Source organism: Schistocerca americana, chromosome X, assembly GCF_021461395.2.
Source record: "Schistocerca americana isolate TAMUIC-IGC-003095 chromosome X, iqSchAmer2.1, whole genome shotgun sequence".
NCBI classification, from domain to species: domain Eukaryota; kingdom Metazoa; phylum Arthropoda; class Insecta; order Orthoptera; family Acrididae; genus Schistocerca; species Schistocerca americana.
In genome coordinates this window covers 874,751,022-874,770,025 of record NC_060130.1, presented here as the reverse complement: position 1 = coordinate 874,770,025, position 19,004 = coordinate 874,751,022, and the positions used below count along the sequence as shown (strand labels likewise).

The window sequence follows — 19,004 nt, the reverse complement described above, 5'->3', positions numbered from 1 at the left end:
TCATCTCTTTTGTAAAACTCTAGCACAGAGTAAAGGGTATACATGGGCTCCTAGACAGGTCAGGATAACAAAATATGTACACATTCACAAACTCTGGAGTTAAGGTTCTCTACATTCAAAGAAAAGTTGCTGTGCTTTCATGTTAAAAATTCTTGTACAGAAAAAAAACAGTTCTTTATGACAAACAGCTTTAGTTTGCTCTGTAATATTGACTTTGGAGTGATTTGTACTTCTTCTAGTGTGTTATAGCATATTTTAACACCACAGTAGAGTACACTTTCTTGATAGGATGATGTTTTGGAAAACAGCTGGTAGATTTTGATTGTCCTCTGGTACTATAACAGTGAATATCATCTTTTTGCATTGTTTTACAAGTTTTCATGAGAGAGTTCCTGTTGAGTAAGTGTGTTTCATGGATAAAAATACGTGAAACATATATAACACCAACCTCAGTGAAACAAAATTCACAATTTTCTACTTTTTTAAAGCCATAAATTACCTTCAACACACTTTTTACATTCTAAATATGTTTATGCCCTGAGTATCATTTCCTCAGATACATAAGAAAGCAGTGAATGAAACTGTGCATGGTATGTATTGTTTGTTTACTTGTTGTATCCTCTATTATTTGGTTTGCTGAATTCAGAGATCCCAAATTTTCTTAGGGCGCGAGTTTCAACAATTTTCTCTTTAATGTTTCTTGGATACATTTATTTGTTTTTGAGCAAACTGATGTGAAGTTAAAGCTCACATTTTTTCAGTAGTTACAATTTGTTTGTTTCTGTTTGAATACTCATAAATTCAGAGTTTAATACCCTTCCATCATAGTACATTTTTGGAGGCTCGTACATTAAAGGTCGTCATCCACATGAACTAGACAGTTCCAGGATCAAAGCAGAATAATAAAAATCAACAGCTCAAGATAAATGTGCACAATATATTTAAAATAAGTATGCCTTATGACGATGGGGTTTGTAGATTTTAGAAGTCAGCAAATTTTTGAGAAACTATATATTTGAGTGACAACTGGAGAATGAACATTTAGAATGTTAGATGTCATTGTTTTTTGGTGTATGCCTACTTTACCATCACAATTTATTTGTTTCAATAAATTGTAAATGAACAAAAAAGGTACTAGTGTGAATCATCTACAAATTACAGTGCAACGTAGATATGTTAAAAATGTGAAATTCAACATAGAACACTCAACTTGTAAAACTTTAACACACAACCTAAAACAGAAAGTAAAATACGGCACAACTTACGGTATATGTCTGCCTAGAAAAAGGTCATATTAAAAAAGGAGCAATACTGAAAGCCCAGTAACATTACGTAAGATTTTAGATGAATACATATCGCTACGTTTTTCTTATTTCGAAAATGATGGAAGAGATGCAGAAGAGGAATAGTGAAGAAAAAGGACTTGAATAGTCAGGAGTGCTCCAAACAGTACTGTTGAACAAATAATACAATTTCAAGCTTGATTCTTCCTTACGTTTTTATTTTCACTTTCAACTCTTGACGGTGGATCGAGAGAAAAATGAGGTGGTACTGATATCAAGTTTCGGCATTTGTGTATGGCAGATTAGAGTCAAATTATTGGTGCCCGAATTGTATACTCGAAATATTTTTTTTCTGGTAGAATGTGACAACCTATAATGTAATTACACATAACTGCACTTCTCTGGTCAGAAAGTACGAAGAGTCAAGGGCTTGAAGTCTACAACGTACACATAGTTGATTATAAGCCTTGATTAAGGAACGAACTTGTTGAGAAACCTACCGCCCTAACTGAACATAAATGGGTGCAACACACTAGAAATGACGCCAAACAGCGACTGAATCATTGTTGTACACAAACAGAAAATATGGTTGGAAGCAAATTTCTCACTGTTTGAAGACATCGTTGAAAACTGCCGGCGTTAGATGCTACCTTCAGCCGAATTCGCACGTTTCTGACAACGCACGATATGCAGGAATGACTTGTGAACAACAAAATCCTCTAATAATTCTGTTATCTGTTTAACACGTGACCGTCAAAGTTCAATGTCAACTGCACAGCTGGAAGAACACAATGTTTCGAAGAACCAAGACCGTGGATCCACTAGCTATTTTGTTTATTACCATCTACGCTCATGGAAACAAACATCCAACCTTCCGTATAACATTTATATTTTTTATATCATCTAGTCATTCTCAATGAGCATGCGTTATCACACCGCTCGTGTGTTTCTTTTTGTAGTTGTGGCGATGTTAATTTGTAAACACTTCAATCAGCTGTCTACATTTCTGTCTGAACGTCTGTAGTGCGTGTTAAATGTTGCACATACTGTAGCATAGATAGCGCAACCTGTATTTGGTGTTTGGCGCTTGTTCAAATTGGTGTGGGGCGGTTTGAAGACGTGCAAAAATATCTAGAAGAACTATAACTCTAAAACGAGAAGAATACTCCAAATTATTGGTCATAATATCGTACCTGTGGTGTAATGGACGCTGTTTTGTACAGAACATCAAAATATCAGAAGTGTTAAGGTCTCCGTAAACGCGCAAGCCTGTTCGTCAAATCAGCCCTTGCCTAGTCGCGGATTTGTCAAACAAATCCGCACAAGTAAAAAGTATGTCAGTTTAACTATACTCTGAAGCAGACGCTGTTAGTGTTAGCGAGTCGTTTAACAGTAGTGAGAACAGCTACAAATGCAGACAAAGCAGTCCCGGCATTGATTTTGGCACTGTATTTAAAATAGAAGAAAACGAGACGTTGGTCCAGGGAATGCCTTAAAATAAGAGAGATTTACCTATAAAAATTTGCTAGGAAATATTACTCTCAGAACCCGATGATTACAGCAGCTTGCTTCTAATGGACAATTAAAAAAACTCGTTGAGGCTCTCGTAAAAAGAGGTAAATTGTCTGTTAAATTCGCTCTTATATAGCCACCATTGTGTCAAACAAGCCCGTACACGTACCAAGCACGCTTGTCTATTTAACGTTACATTTGAAGTAGACCCTTCTCGTGTGTACTGTATTTTGGACTAGTGGAAATGGCTACAAACGCAGAAAAGGTATTTCTGACATTGACTCTGGCACTATGTTTAAAGCAGCAGAAATCAAGAGATGGTCCAGGAAATGGTTTAAAATGAGGAAGAAATATATACATGAGAAACTGTTAATGTCAGTGTTACACCTGGCACCTGATGATTACATCAACTTTCTGCGGATCGACAGTGAAACTTTTAATAATTTGTTTAGACTTATTTCACCCTCACATTGAAAAAGAGGACAAAAGATGCGAAATTTTATTCTCTTCTACTTGCTTCTCTAATGATCTCATTAAATTACCACAACGTAGGAACATATAACCCACATAGTCAGTGGAAGAACCGAAGAATTTCTACACTCCTGGAAATTGAAATAAGAACACCGTGAATTCATTGTCCCAGGAAGGGGAAACTTTATTGACACATTACTGGGGTCAGATACATCACATGATCACACTGACAGAACCACAGGCACATAGACACAGGCAACAGAGCATGCACAATGTCGGCACTAGTACAGTGTATATCCACCTTTCGCAGCAATGGAGCCTGCTATTCTCCCATGGAGACGATCGTAGAGATGCTGGATGTAGTCCTGTGGAACGGCTTGCCATGCCATTTCCACCTGGCGCCTCAGTTGGACCAGCGTTCGTGCTGGACGTGCAGACCGCGTGAGACGACGCTTCATCCAGTCCCAAACATGCTCAATGGGGGACAGATCCGGAGATCTTGCTGGCCAGGGTAGTTGACTTACACCTTCTAGAGCACGTTGGGTGGCACGGGATACATGCGGACGTGCATTGTCCTGTTGGAACAGCAAGTTCCCTTGCCGGTCTAGGAATGGTAGAACGATGGGTTCGATGACGGTTTGGATGTACCGTGCACTATTCAGTGTCCCCTCGACGATCACCAGTGGTGTACGGCCAGTGTAGGAGATCGCTCCCCACACCATGATGCCGGGTGTTGGCCCTGTGTGCCTCGGTCGTATGCAGTCCTGATTGTGGCGCTCACCTGCACGGCGCCAAACACGCACACGACCGTCATTGGCACCAAGGCAGAAGCGACTCTCATCGCTGAAGACGACACGTCTCCATTCGTCCCTCCATTCACGCCTGTCGCGACACCACTGGAGGCGGGCTGCACGATGTTGGGGCGTGAGCGGAAGACGGCCTAACGGTGTGCGGGACCGTAGCCCAGCTTCATGGAGACGGTTGCGAATGGTCCTCGCCGATACCCCAGGAGCAACAGTGTCCCTAATTTGCTGGGAAGTGGCGGTGCGGTCCCCTACGGCACTGCGTAGGATCCTACGGTCTTGGCGTGCATCCGTGCGTCGCTGCGGTCCGGTCCCAGGTCGACGGGCACGTGCACCTTCCGCCGACCACTGGCGACAACATCGATGTACTGTGGAGACCTCACGCCCCACGTGTTGAGCAATTCGGCGGTACGTCCACCCGGCCTCCCGCATGCCCACTATACGCCCTCGCTCAAAGTCCGTCAACTGCACATACGGTTCACGTCCACGCTGTCGCGGCATGCTACCAGTGTTAAAGACTGCGATGGAGCTCCGTATGCCACGGCAAACTGGCTGACACTGACGGCGGCGGTGCACAAATGCTGCGCAGCTAGCGCCATTCGACGGCCAACACCGCGGTTCCTGGTGTGTCCGCTGTGCCGTGCGTGTGATCATTGCTTGTACTGCCCTCTCGCAGTGTCCGGAGCAAGTATGGTGGGTCTGACACACCGGTGTCAATGTGTTCTTTTTTCCATTTCCAGGAGTGTATTTTGTTTATTTCATTGCACTCTCGCTTTTATGTTATGCGTTACATAGTGATTTTGTCGCTGATAACTTCGGCGTTGAGCGCCCGTAAGCTGCTTCCTACAGTGCTTTTGTTTGTAATCTATTCTTGCGTAATATATTTTGGTAATTGTCAGTGCTTTTTTTTAATCCTTTATCGTAGTTTCCATAGTTGTGGAAACTCACAATACAGTGAGATAAATTGTAATAAAACGATTTTTCGCCAAACATATTGTACAGTGCAATCTTTTCGTGGGCTGGTCACAAGGCCTGTCACTAGACTACACTGCTGCATGGTCCAGCTCAGTGACAAAGGGAGAGAACACACATTAAATCAATCATTTTGACTTCACATGTAGGTTATTAGTTACATTACCTTTCATTTGACACGCCGCTCGACCTGATAAAATAATTATCTCAGAGATCGTTACCTTAATCTTCAATTATTTGACCTCAAATTAATTTCCCACGACGTTTTGGACCACAGTCAGCTTGCCTAAGCAGCAGACCAGGGGTTCGTGGGGGCGGACGAATTTTCAGGGTCCAAATTCAATTCATTCTACAATACCGTAAGATTGCGAATATCTGCAGACGCTAGCCAGCCGTTACTTTCAAATTCAGGCCACGGATACTCGCCGAGGAAACCTACACTAGGGCCGGCCGTTTCCGTGGAATTTTCGCCACAGCAAGAGCACCAATCACTGGGCCGGGGCTCTGACCGATTCACAGGGGTGTTAACGGTAACAAGCCCCATTGGTTGGGTGGGCTATACGTCCCTTTTATTGTTGGCGGATGCGTACTGTGTTGAGGGTTCCTCGGCCAGTAAAAGTGACGAAAGACTGCAGGAGAAGCCAGCTGGTACTAGTAAACTGAGTGGACCGGATGTGAACAGCAACGACGGTCGTCAGCTCGGAGCCAACCGCCATCTTGGCGTCGGTGATCAAGTTTAGTACATCGTTATCCGCGGTGGTCGTTCCACTCGCGAGATAATAATAAGTTCTATCAGTACCTACATTCAGCGGCATTCAGGGCTATACTGGTTATCGTGTGGCACGCCATAGACAGGGTGCTGTTCAAAGTGATTACTGGGCTTCTATTACCTTTCTTGCTGATAATCAACATTCTTCGTGGTTTCTCTCCTCCCACTCCTGCATAGTTCAGAAGATTGACCAAGCTAATTCAAGGCTTTACTATCATTTTCTGTGTAGTATTTTTGGCCTGCAGCAAGAAGAGATATGAACCGCTGTTTATAAATGTACTGTCATACTTGCAAATCAGGATAGCTTACGTTTCCTTTATGTGCTACTTGAAGTACAATATACTATAAATTTACCAGAAAAGATACATTTTCTCGGGTATGCAGCTCTCTCTGTTCTCCCATTCATCATTTCAATTAACCATCAACTGAATCTCTGCTAGAAGAAAAGAAGTTCGGTGTCAGCTACTGTTGGGACACTGCCAACAGGTAGGTGGATGACAGATCTAACAGCTTTCAGAGAACAGAGAATTCGTCTGCTCCAGTATGCACCTTAATTAAAGTTCATTAGTTATCATGCCATTCCATCTAGCATACCACTAATGGCTACAATATGCGGCGAACCATCGACACAAACAACTTCCGCCATCTTGTAAAACCCTCCGTCAATCAAAATTCCTCGCACACATGTCAAACACACTCTATGCTTCACAAGCACATCAAACAGCACCATACACAGTCAAATATTTGGCAAACATAGTGAAATTTGGCAGGCCCTTCACGATATGGAAACAGAGAACAACAGCAGCGGTCCTTGTGGCCTGGCAGTAAACTCTGAATATGAGAGAACATGGTGTGAAGATCCGTATTTTTAATTCGAAAAACGGAATTTAGGTGACAACATTTTTCATTTATATTTTATGGATGGATCTCATTGTCTAGTAGGCTTACCGTTTACAGTGGAGAAAATTCTTGTTCACTGATGCTAGTACACTTGCAGTGTATAACAGACTTGAGGTAAGATACGTTTAGTTTCGTTACTAACTTTTTCCTTGAGTAATCTGCACACCAGATAAAGAAACGAATCAAGTTAATAACTATTTAAATAATTTGTGGTTAAATGTGGTTCCATGCTGATCAATTACACATGAGTGTAGATAACACCACAATTATTTAGCTTGATAATAGAAGTGACTATTTTATGCAAAAAGACAACACACACAGTCATAGACCTGGACAGAAACTTCTCATATATAGCACACCCATGATATATTTAGGGATACCCAGTAGTTTTCAACCATACTGATGTAGTGTAGTTGATAATCAGACTTAAATCGCTAACTGCAAAGGAATCTGTATTTGTGAATTTGACGAATAATAAATATTCTGTTGTAAAGGCGTGATCCTGGTGTTCTGCTGGACAGAGTGTCATTTTGTATGAATGTGTACCTAGTCACACAGTTGGAGAAAGAAGAAATGAAGCAAATTAAAATCAGGCTGACACAGCATGCTATGCGATATCCTTAATGGAGCACAGTGGTAGTAGGAGATCTGAAGATAATTTGTTAAACAAACTGAAACCAGTGACAGCACAAATGTACTTATGATTGTGGCAGATAATAAATGTTATATAGAAGAAAATATGTAGATCTAGTGACTATAAAAGATTTAGTCGGCTAGATATTGTGGATTTGGAGTTTCTTTAGGAGGTAAATCACTGCACCAACTAGAACACAGGCAGAAAAAACGAGTTAAAAATGAAACACATTTGGTCAAATAAATTGAAATTTTAAGTTTTATTCTATTTTCTACATGAAAATGTTCAGCCACCCATGTTTTTTGACATTTAATGCTGTCAATAACTTCTTATGCTAACATAGACCATTATGTACCCTGGTTCAAAGACATTTTATGTAGAAGATTGTGTAGGCTTGAATTACAACAAAAGTATCATCATATAGGGAAGCCTGAACATTGACTCCAAAAACTACATCTACATCTACATCTACATCTACATGATTACTCTGCAATTCACATTTAAGTGCTTGGCAGAGGGTTCATCGAACCTCAATCATACTATCTCTCTACCATTCCACTCCCGAACAGCGCGCGGGAAAAACGAACACCTAAACCTTTCTGTTCGAGCTCTGATTTCTCTTATTTTATTTTGATGATCATTCCTACCTTTGTAGGTTGGGCTCAACAAAATATATTCGCATTCGGAAGAGAAAGTTGGTGACTGAAATTTCGTAAATAGATCTCGCCGCGACGAAAACCGTCTTTGCTTTAATGACTTCCATCCCAACTCGCGTATCATATCTGCCACACTCTCTCCCCTATTACGTGATAATAGAAAACGAGCTGCCCTTTTTTGCACCCTTTCGATGTCCTCCGTCAATCCCACCTGGTAAGGATCCCACACCGAGCAGCAATATTCTAACAGAGGACGAACGAGTGTAGTGTAAGCTGTCTCTCTAGTAGACTTGTTGCATCTTCTAAGTGTCCTGCCAATGAAACGCAACCTTTGGCTGGCCTTCCCCACATATTATCAATGTGGCCTTTCCAACTGAAGTTGTTCGTAATTTTAACACCCAGGTACTTGGTTGTATCGACAGCCTTGAGAATTGTACTATTTATCGAGTAATCGAATTCCAACGGATTTCGTTTGGAACTCATGTGGATCACCTCACACTTTTCGTTATTTAGCGTCAACTGCCACCTGCCACACCATACAGCAATCTTTTCTAAATCGCTTTGCAACTGATACTGGTCTTCGGATGACCTTACTAGACGGTAAATTACAGCGTCATCTGCGAACAACCTAAGAGAACTGCTCAGATTGTCACCCACATCATTAATATAGATCAGGAACAGCAGAGGTCCCAGGACGCTTCCCTGGGGAACACCTGATATCACTTCAGTTTTACTCAATGATTTGCCGTCTATTACTACAAACTGCGACTTTCCTGACAGGAAATCACGAATCCAGTCGCACAACTGAGACGATACCCCATAGGCCCGCAGCTTGATTAGAAGTCACTTGTGAGGAACGGTGTCAAAAGCTTTCCGGAAATCTAGAAATACGGAATCAACTTGAGATCCCCTGTAGATAGCGGCCATTACTTCGTGCGAATAAAGAGCTAGCTGCGTTGCACAAGAACGATGTTTTCTGAAGCCATGCTGATTACGTATCAATAGATCGTTCTCTTCGAGGTGATTCATAATGTTTGAATACAGCCGGCACTGAGCAGCGAAGGAATTGACTGCGTCTTGCCGCTTGTGTACTTTACATACGACCAGAATTTCTTTGGATTTTCTACCAAATTTCGTTGTGGAACCTATTAAAGGCATCTCGCATTGAAGTCCGTGCCAAATTTCGCGCGTCTGTAAATTTTAGCCAATCTTCAGGATTTTGCGTTCTTGTGAACTTCGCATGCTTTTTCCGTTCCCACTGCAACAGCGTTCGATCTGTTTTGTGAACCATGGGGGATCAGTTCCATCTTTTACCAGTTTATGAGGTATGAATCTCTCAATTGCTGTTGCTACTATATCTTTGAATTTGAGCCACATCTCGTCTACATTTGCATAGTCAGTTTGGAAGGAATGGAGATTGTCTGTTAGGAAGGCTTCTAGTGACACTTTATCCGCTTTTTAAATAAAATTATTTTGCGTTTGTTTCTGGTGGATTTGAAAGAAACGGTATTGAGCCTAGCTACAACGACCTTGTGATCACTAATCCCTGTATCAGTCATGACGCTCTCTATTAGCTCTGGATTGTTTGCGGCTAAGAGGTCAAGTGTGTTTTCGCAACCATTTACAATTCGCGTGGGTTCATGGACTAACCACTCGAAATAATTTTCGGAGAAAGCATTTAGGACAACCTCGGAAGATGTTTTCTGCCTACCACCGGTTTTGAACAAGTATTTTTGCCAATATATCGAGGGAAGGTTGAAGTCCCCACCAACTATAACCATATGAGTCGGGTATTTATTTGTTACGAGACTGAAATTTTCTCTGAACTTTTCAGCAACTATATCATCGGAGCCTGGGGGTCGATAGAAGGAGCCAATTATTAACTTACCTCGGCTGTTAAGTATAATCTCCTCCCTAATAATTCGCACGGAGTATCTACTTCGACTTCGCTACAAGATAAACCACTACTGACAGACACAAACACTCCACCATCAATTCTGCCTAATCTATCTTTCCTGAACACCGTCTCATACTTCGTAAAAATTTCTGCAGAACTTATTTCAGGCGTTAGCCAGCTTTCTGTACCTATAACGATTTCAGCTTCTGTGCTTTCTATTAGCGATTGAAGCTCAGGGACTTTCCCAGCACAACTACAACAATTTACAACTACAATTCCGACTGTTCCTTGATCCAAGCACGTCCTGTATTTGCCATGCACCCTTTGAGATTGCAGCCCACCCCGTACTTTCCTGAGGCCTTCTAACCTAAAAAACCGCCCAGTCCACGCCACACAGCCTCCGCTACCCGTCAGCCGCCAGCTGAGTGTAGTGAACTCCTGACCTATTCAGCGGAACCCGAAACCCCACCACCCTATGGTGCAAGTCAAGGAATCTGCAGCCAACACGGTCGCAAAACCTTAAATAATTTACAGAACGGTGAGAGCTGTGTTTAAAGCTCATTCACTAACTTACAAAACAAGCCATTTGAATTTCACGACTGAAGTACAGCAAAACGTGATTTTTAAGTTTTGGTAATGCATATTGCTCCACTGAGTAATACCAAAGATAGTTGGAAGATTTCATTGGCCTGTGTATGTTGTAATAGAACACTTGTCAGCTAGAAGAGCATTCAAAAGTAACCATGAGTGGTCATACACAGTTCTATATGTGGTTTATTCTGCAACTCATTAAAACAAATTTCAGAATTAGGGCTCTGAAAGTAGCCACTGAATTTCCCAAAAGAGAAATCAGTAAATACAGTGATTCATATCTGCATATCAGAAGGCTATGAAGTGCGGGTGTTACAAAGCAATTAGGAGTAGTGAAGCTAGTCTGAAGAAGAGCCAGCCGTCCCCCCTGAACAACGAAATCACATTTAATATTTCTGTAACAAGTTTATTTTGACTGACAAAGGTAGTTAGCCACAGAAATTTTCAAAAGAGAAATCAGTAAATACAGTGAATCATATCTTCAAATCAGAAGGCAATGAAATTTTGGTGTTACATCACTGAATTTAATGGCAATACATAGTCTGGTCTGTGAGAAATACAGACCTATGGCCCAAAATTCTAGTAGCAACCACTGAGTGGTAAATGGGGCAGTACTTGTATATGGGTGCATAAATTCGACCAGAGTGGGAAGTCTGCACCAATTTTAGCGTAAGTGTTCGTCCAAACAGCAGAAATTAAAAATTTAACTGTCTGAATACATATTTGTTCAGTGTCCAAACATTTTTTATATTCAAGATGGATGGCTAATTAATATTTTATGTTATTTGATGTAATGTGTTTAATTTTAAAGTAGATAATTTTGTCCATCTACTATTGTAATTATAGCCATTATTATTCTTCCTGAAATTTAATCAACTATTTACAACAAAAATTTCATAAGAGAATATATGTACAGCAAAACTATATTTAGAATTGTCTATGATATGATTGTTGCTGAGTGCCAAATATTATACTTACTGCACTCTTTTCATCAATGGAATTTTTTTCTGTAGATTAGTTACACCAGGAATAATTTTATAACAGGTTTCTGAATTTAATTACGAATACATATAAATAATTGGTTAGTTCCAGTCCCAGGCTCACAGTGACATGAAATGTAAATGTAGAAAAAGTGAGTTGTTTACGAATCTCTAAAATTAATCTTTTTTCAGTTTAAGTTCTCCTCAACACACTGATGATTCCACCATACTTATTAGCTCTTGGCCATGTACTAAACTTTCCATTGGTTTTGCATCCACTGATTTGCAGAACTGAATATAATGTACGATTTTTGTTTTTTTTTTGTTTTTTTTTTAAACTTTAAGGAGAAGCTGTTAGTGGAAACAACACTGAATGATCTTTCAAAGAAATAATTTATTATTCCTTTTGGTATAATATCTATTGAAACAGATTATAATGCTATATCATCTGGAAAAATAACTAATACTAATTTTTTTCATATTAAACGAAAAGTCACCTATATATATATGGGGCTGGGTCTAAGCAATTGTCTAATAGAATTGTGTTGATGATTCCACCAGAGGCAGAGGTATCTCCCTCTTTACATTCGTTGGGGTGTACAGCACAACTTCAAACATTGTTTTCATTAAATATAGTGGATCCGTTAATTAGCTACACAATTACTGCTATAGAAACTCAACTTTTCTAACAAAATATTGATTTACATGGTGAAATATTTTGTACAGGTCATAAAGTTCACTAAAAAGTACAGTTCTGTTGATTAATAGCTGTAAAATTTGATAATGAAATGTGTGAATGGTATTATCTATTGAGCAGGTTAACTTCTTATGAGGTATGAGAACATGTATAAAACATACTTTCTATAAGTAGTTGAAAAGCAACATTTGCTTGTGTCATGTGATTAACAAATCAGTAACATGTAGTTGTTGAAAATGAGTTGTACTTTAATTATTGTTCTGTAAAAATAAAAAAATGCAAAATAAAATCAACTACTGCTTTAAGCTCCTGTCGCTTTTCATCATCAACAGGAGGTGGCACCCATACTTCGATTTGCATACTAGGTTTAGTTTATGAACCAACACAGTCTCAAATTAATTAGTTTCCACATATTTGATGCTTATCAAGTGTCACAACGTTCTTTCCAAGTCTAGAAGGCGGCAAAAATACGTCAGCAACGCAAAAGAGTGCAATATTTACATCACATATCACAATATTGTTTTCCATATACACATATACCCATCAATTTGGTGCCTAAAACATTATTGTGTAGTCTAAAGTAAGTACCCCAATACTGTTTTCGTGTATAAATAGTTACAAATAATATGCTTATCAGACAGTTGACATCAGAATTTAGGCATAAAAGTTTGATGTCATAAGACTAATCTTACCAAGCTTATAAACACAAAAAATACATGTCATCTAAACCACTACAGTAAGCAGGTAAGCACAAAAACAAAAAAGTCAATCACAAGTATTGGATTCTGAATCTAATTAATCAGGTCTAGTTTTTAAATCACAATAAACCCACAAATTAAATACTTCCACATGCAAATTGCTCTACGATGATTGTCAAGTGTTACAGTGGCCTGTCCATGGCTTAATTACACAAAGGGTGTTGAGAAAATGCTGTTGGTGGTTCGTAGAATGTACTGTCATTACCTTAAGTTTATACAACTTATTCGGTAATGTTTCAACACCAGTTTAGGGGGTAAGGAGACAGTGTATCATTAGAAAAATATAATTGATGATATTGATTGGAAATTATTACAAATGATTAGGTGTAGTCGAGGTTAAGTGCTAAAAATAACTGCTGCAATCGGAACTACGGCTCTCTAAAACGTTTACAGACTGTATGCCCTATGGGTATCACTGCTGCTTTGACTTACAGCCTAAAGTGGAATGTGAATAAGCAAAATAAACAATGACCACATCTCATGCTTAAGTTGATACATTTTTGGGGTAACTTGATTCAATTTTGGGCTAAGATGAAACATTCTGGGGTAAACTGATACATTTTAGGAGTAGGGACAAATTAAAATATTTTTGGGGTAAGTTGATACAATTCTAGTGTAAGTTGATACAATTCTAGGGTAAGTTGATACATTTTTTACTAAAGTTGATATATTTTTGGGGAAAAACTGATACATTTTGGGGCAAATTGGTACACTTTTGGCGGACAATTTGCAAATGCAATTGAACCGTGTTCATCCAAACAATTATGTAAAGCAGCATTTGCAAATTGTCCGCCAAAAGTGTACCAATTTGTCCAATATATATATATATACACACAGGGTGTTACAAAAAAGTATGGCAAAATGTTCAGGAAACATTCCCCACACACAAACAAAGAAAAAATGTTATGTGGACATGTGGAAATGTGTCCAGAAACGCTTAATTTCCATGTTACAGCTCATTTTATTACTTATCTTCAAATCACATTAATCATGGAATGGAAACACACAGCAACAGAACAATGTGTCAATCCTCATTTCAGTGCAAATGTCCTCTTTACGGATGAGGCTTCATTCCAACGTGATCAAATTGTAAATTTTCACAATCATCATGTGTGGGCTGACGAGAATCCGCACGCAATTGTGCAATCACGTCATCAACACAGATTTTCTGTGAACGCTTGGGCAGGCATTGTTGGTGATGTCTTGATTGGGCCCCATGCTCTTCCACATACGCTCAATGGAGCACATTATCATGATTTCATACAGGATACTCTACCTGTGCTGCTAGAACATGTGCCTTTACGAGTACGACACAACATGTGGTTCATGCACGATGGAGCTCCTGCACATTTCAGTCGAAGTGTTTGTACGCTTCTCAACAACAGATTCGGTGACCGATGGATTGGTAGAGGCGGACCAATTCCATGGCCTCCACGCTCTCCTGACCTCAACCCTCTTGACTTTCATTTATGGGGGCATTTGAAAGCTCTTGTCTACGCAACCCCGGTACCAAATGTAGAGAGTCTCCGTGCTCGTATTGTGGACGGCTATGATACAATACGCCATTCTCCAGGGCTGCATCAGCGCATCAAGGATTCCATGCGACGGAGGGTGGATGCATGTATCCTCGCTAACGAAGGACATTTTGAACACTTCCTGTAACAAAGTGTTTGAAGTCTCGCTGGTACGTTCTGTTGCTGTGTGTTTCCATTCCATGATTAATATGATTTGAAGAGAAGTAATAAAATGAGCTCTAACGTGGAAAGTAAGCGTTTCCGGACACATGTCCACATAACATATTTTCTTTCATTGTGTGTGGGGAATGTTTCCTGAAAGTTTGGCCGTACCTTTTTGTAACACCCTGTATATATATATATATATATATATATATATATATATATATATATATATATATATATATATGTATATATATATATATATATATATATATATATAAGTGTGTGTGTGTGTGTGTGTGTGTGTGTGAGGGAGATCCAATGATACTACATGCACCACCCATTCCCCCAACCACATCCTATGTGTGGGTGATGGGGGCAAATTTGAAGTCTTCAATGGGAACCACCATTTTTTTTATTGTGCGTTACGATCCTATGGCAAGATCCAAATACCCTTTGTCTGAAGCATTTTCTTCGTTTTGCACAGGTGGCGCAGTAATCAGAGGAACAGAAATCGGTACACAATCGTAATTCAATTTCAATTTAAACATTACTTAATGTCCCTTGAATATCCTGTGGCACATGGGACCACATCACCATCCTGCAAGGGTATAGCCCTTGAATATCCAATAGCACATGGGGCCACATCTCCATGCTGCGAGGGTAGGACAGGTCGGTATTTCATAACCCCATAGGAAACAACATTGTATTCCTCTGGCATATGGAACAGGGTACCACCTTGGCCATGTAGCAAACTAGAACGTATGATAACAGGCAGTACACTGCAACCGGAGCTCACGTATTGTGCAGATGTAGAAAAGATGGTAGCTCTAAACGTTACGAAACTTGTGCAGTGTTTATTGCCTGCACACCTAACTATCATTTGGAGAACAGACATGCAAGTGAATGATAAATGTTGCAACCACAGAAGAAAAAACCGAAATGATCCTGATTTACGGAGAATGTCGGAAAAATTTTGAGGCTACTGTTGTCTGGTACGCCAAGCATTTTCCAGAGAAATCTCATTCTCATTCGTTCTTTTACAAGGCTGTGAGCGCATTTATGCCTAATCGCAGCATACAGACTGGCAAAACGAAACGTAGCAAACGTGTTACGGGAGAAGATAATGAAATAGCTGGTATTTGCTGAGGCACTACTTTCCGATGAGTCTACATTCACAAACCACGGTAACGTTAACTGCAATAACATTCATTACTGGAGTGTGGACAGTCCTCGCTGGTTATGACATGTTGACCACCGACGAAAGTATGGTGTGGCATCATGGGCAACAAACTCATTGGTCCGCATTTTATCGACGGCACGTTGAATGGACGCAAATATCGAACGTTTTAGGAACAGAAACTTCGGGTACTAGTGCAGAATGTTGCTCTCGACGTTCAGCAACGTCTGTGGTTTCAGGGTGATGGCTGCCCAGCACCTTACGCAACTGAAGTACAGGAGATATTAGACTGTGTTTACACTGGTTGGTGGATTGGCAGAGGTGACCCTATTTATTGGCCTGCTAGGTCGCCGGATTTGACGTCGCCAGGTTTATATCTGTGGGGATATTTAAAATTTAAGGTATACCAGCTTGTGTCAACAGGTCATGTAGATATGATCGACCACATCAGAAACGCCTGTGCTGACATTCACGCAGACATGCTTGTGTCCTGTCTACAGTCATGTAAAAAGTGGACCATTAATTGTATTGAAGTTGGCGGTACTGCGTTTGAATACTTTCTTTAATCGGAAAAGTAGAGTAGCATTCACCTTGAGCCATGGCCACAGTGGCACGTCGAGTAGTCCACTGTTCGATATGTCAGAGGAGTACAACTTGCAAATGACGTTTAGAAGTAGAATTTATCAAATACTGGCCTGTCCTACTCTCGCAGCATGGAGATGGGGACCCACGCGAGATTGGATATTCAAGGACCATTGAGTTGTATTTACATTTAAATTAAATTACGATTGTGTACCCATTTCTACTCCTCCTATTTAATGGGCCAACTACATGTGCTTGAGACAAAAGGTTTGTAGATTCTGCCATAGAATCATGATCTGCAGGTTCACATCGAAGTTTTCAAAGTTTCCCACCACCATCTACTTATAGGGTGGAGTGGGGGGTCGACTGTGGTGTCATTGGATGTACCCCTTCGACACAAACAAATTTGAAGTATAAAGTTTTTTGGCGTGTTGTGTAGTTTTCGAGAGATATTTCAATTTCTTTATTTAAAATCAACACCATATATATATATATATATATATATATATATATATATATATATATATATATATATATATATATATATCACAAAGCGAAAAAAGTGGTCCAATTAAAACATTGATATTTCTTTATGTACTACAAAAATGGGGGTTCCTATTTAAAAAAACGCAGTTGATATTCGTTTGACCTATGGCAGCGCCATATAGCGGCCAACCATAGCGCCATCCCTTCAAGCTAGACGAGTTTCGTTCTTTGTAGTTTTTTCGTTTGATGCTTATTTCCTTATTTCGTGAGATATTTAGCCCGGTCGCTATCAATGGACCACCCTATATATATATATATATAAACGTGATTTCTGTTTTCAATTACAGAGTAGAATAGAGTGTGTCCCGACATGTCAGGCCAATAGATGTTCAATGTGGTGGCCATCATTTGCTGCACACAATTGCAATCTCTGGCGTAATGAATGTCGTACACGCTGCAGTACATCTGGTGTAATGCCGCCGCAGGCTGCCACAATACGTTGTTTCATATCCTCTGGGGTTGTAGGCACATCACGGTACACATTCCACAGAAAGAAGTCCAGAGGTGTAAGATCAGGAGAACGGACTGGCCAATTTATGCGTCCTCCACGTCCTATGAAACGTCCGTCGAACATCCTGTCAAGGATTAGCCTAGTGTTAATTGCGGATGTGCAGGTGCACCATCATGCCGATACCACATACGTCGACGCGTTTCCAGTGGGACATTTTCGAGCAACGTTGGCAGATCATTCTGTAGAAACGCGATGTATGTTGCACCAGTTTGGGCCCCTGCAATGAAATGAGGACCAATGAGGTGGTCGCCAATGATTCCGTACCATACATTTACAGTCCACGGTCGCTGTCGCTCTACCTGTCTGAGCCAGCGAGGATTGTCCATGGACCAGCAATGCATGTTCCGTAGTTTCACTGCCCCGTGATTTGTGAAACACGCTTCATCGGTAAACAGGTAGAACTGCAACGCATTCTCTGTTAATGCCCATTGACAGAATTGCACTCGATGATTGAAGTCATCACCATGTAATTGCTGATGCAGTGACACATGAAACGGGTGAAAGCGGTGACAGTGCAGTATATGCATGACACTACTTTGACTCAGTCCACCGGCTCTCGCAATGTCCCGTGTACTCATGTGTGGGTTCATGGCAACAGCAGCTAACACACCAACTGCACCCGCTTCTCCTGTGACGGGCCTGTTACGGACCCGTTTGCGTGCTACGACCATACCTGTTGCATACAGTTGGCGGTAGATGTTTTGCAATGTGTGGCACGTTGGATGCTCTCTGTCCGGGTACCGTTCTGCATACACGCTGCAGGCTTCAGCTGCATTTCGTCGACACTCGCCATAGATGAGTATCATCTCCGCCTTTTCAGAGTTCGAATACATCATGGTCACAGTTCCTACAACACTACAATATCACAAATTCAGAATAACAATAGCAGCAAGCGCTACATGCGGACACTGCGACAGCTAGACCAAACCACAATAGTGCACTACAGCCACACTCGTAAACACGGTCGTCATCGTAAACATGTGCCTGCAGATGCTGCTCGCCGACCGTGGCCCGTGTTTGTTACAACACGCAACTGAACGTCGAAGGTTTCAAGCGTCAACGTTAGGTTACAATATCTCCGGATGTAATAAACATTTTACAATGCAACAAACGGCACTGATTACGTATTTGTTTATATGTTCAGATGTGCTAACAAAACTAACGTGGTTCCATTTAAAAAAACGTAGGTCTGTGGAATCGGTTCGTCAGTATTTGATGTGGTTTACGAAATATATCCAGCGGTAACGTTAGGTGACTCACCCTGTATATATATATACACAGGGTGTTACAAAAAGGTACGGCCAAACTTTCAGGAAACATTCCTCACACACAAAGAAATAAAATATGTTATGTGGACATGTGTCCGGAAATGCTTACTTTCCATGTTACAGCTCATTTTAATACTTCTCTTCAAATCACGTTAATCATGGAATGGAAACACACAGCAACAGAACGTACCAGCGTGACTTCAAACACTTTGTTACAGGAAATGTTCAAAATGTCCTCCGTTAGCGAGGATACATGCATCCACCCTCCGTCGCATGGAATCCTTGATGCGCTGATGCAGCCCTGGAGAATGGCGTATT

The 19,004-nt window shown here is 40.6% G+C and overlaps 1 protein-coding gene across 1 annotated transcript in view; it reads right to left on the bottom strand.

Annotated features, from left to right (window-relative positions):
* Positions 1-2,141, bottom strand: part of LOC124556516 (omega-amidase NIT2) — a 33,775-nt gene extending 31,634 nt beyond the window's left edge. The window contains exon 1 of the mRNA XM_047130471.1: positions 1,892-2,141. Coding sequence (XP_046986427.1) covers positions 1,892-1,904 — 13 coding nt within the window. The 5' untranslated portion in view covers positions 1,905-2,141. The remainder of the gene's footprint in view (positions 1-1,891) is intronic.
* Positions 2,142-19,004: the final 16,863 nt, after the last annotated feature.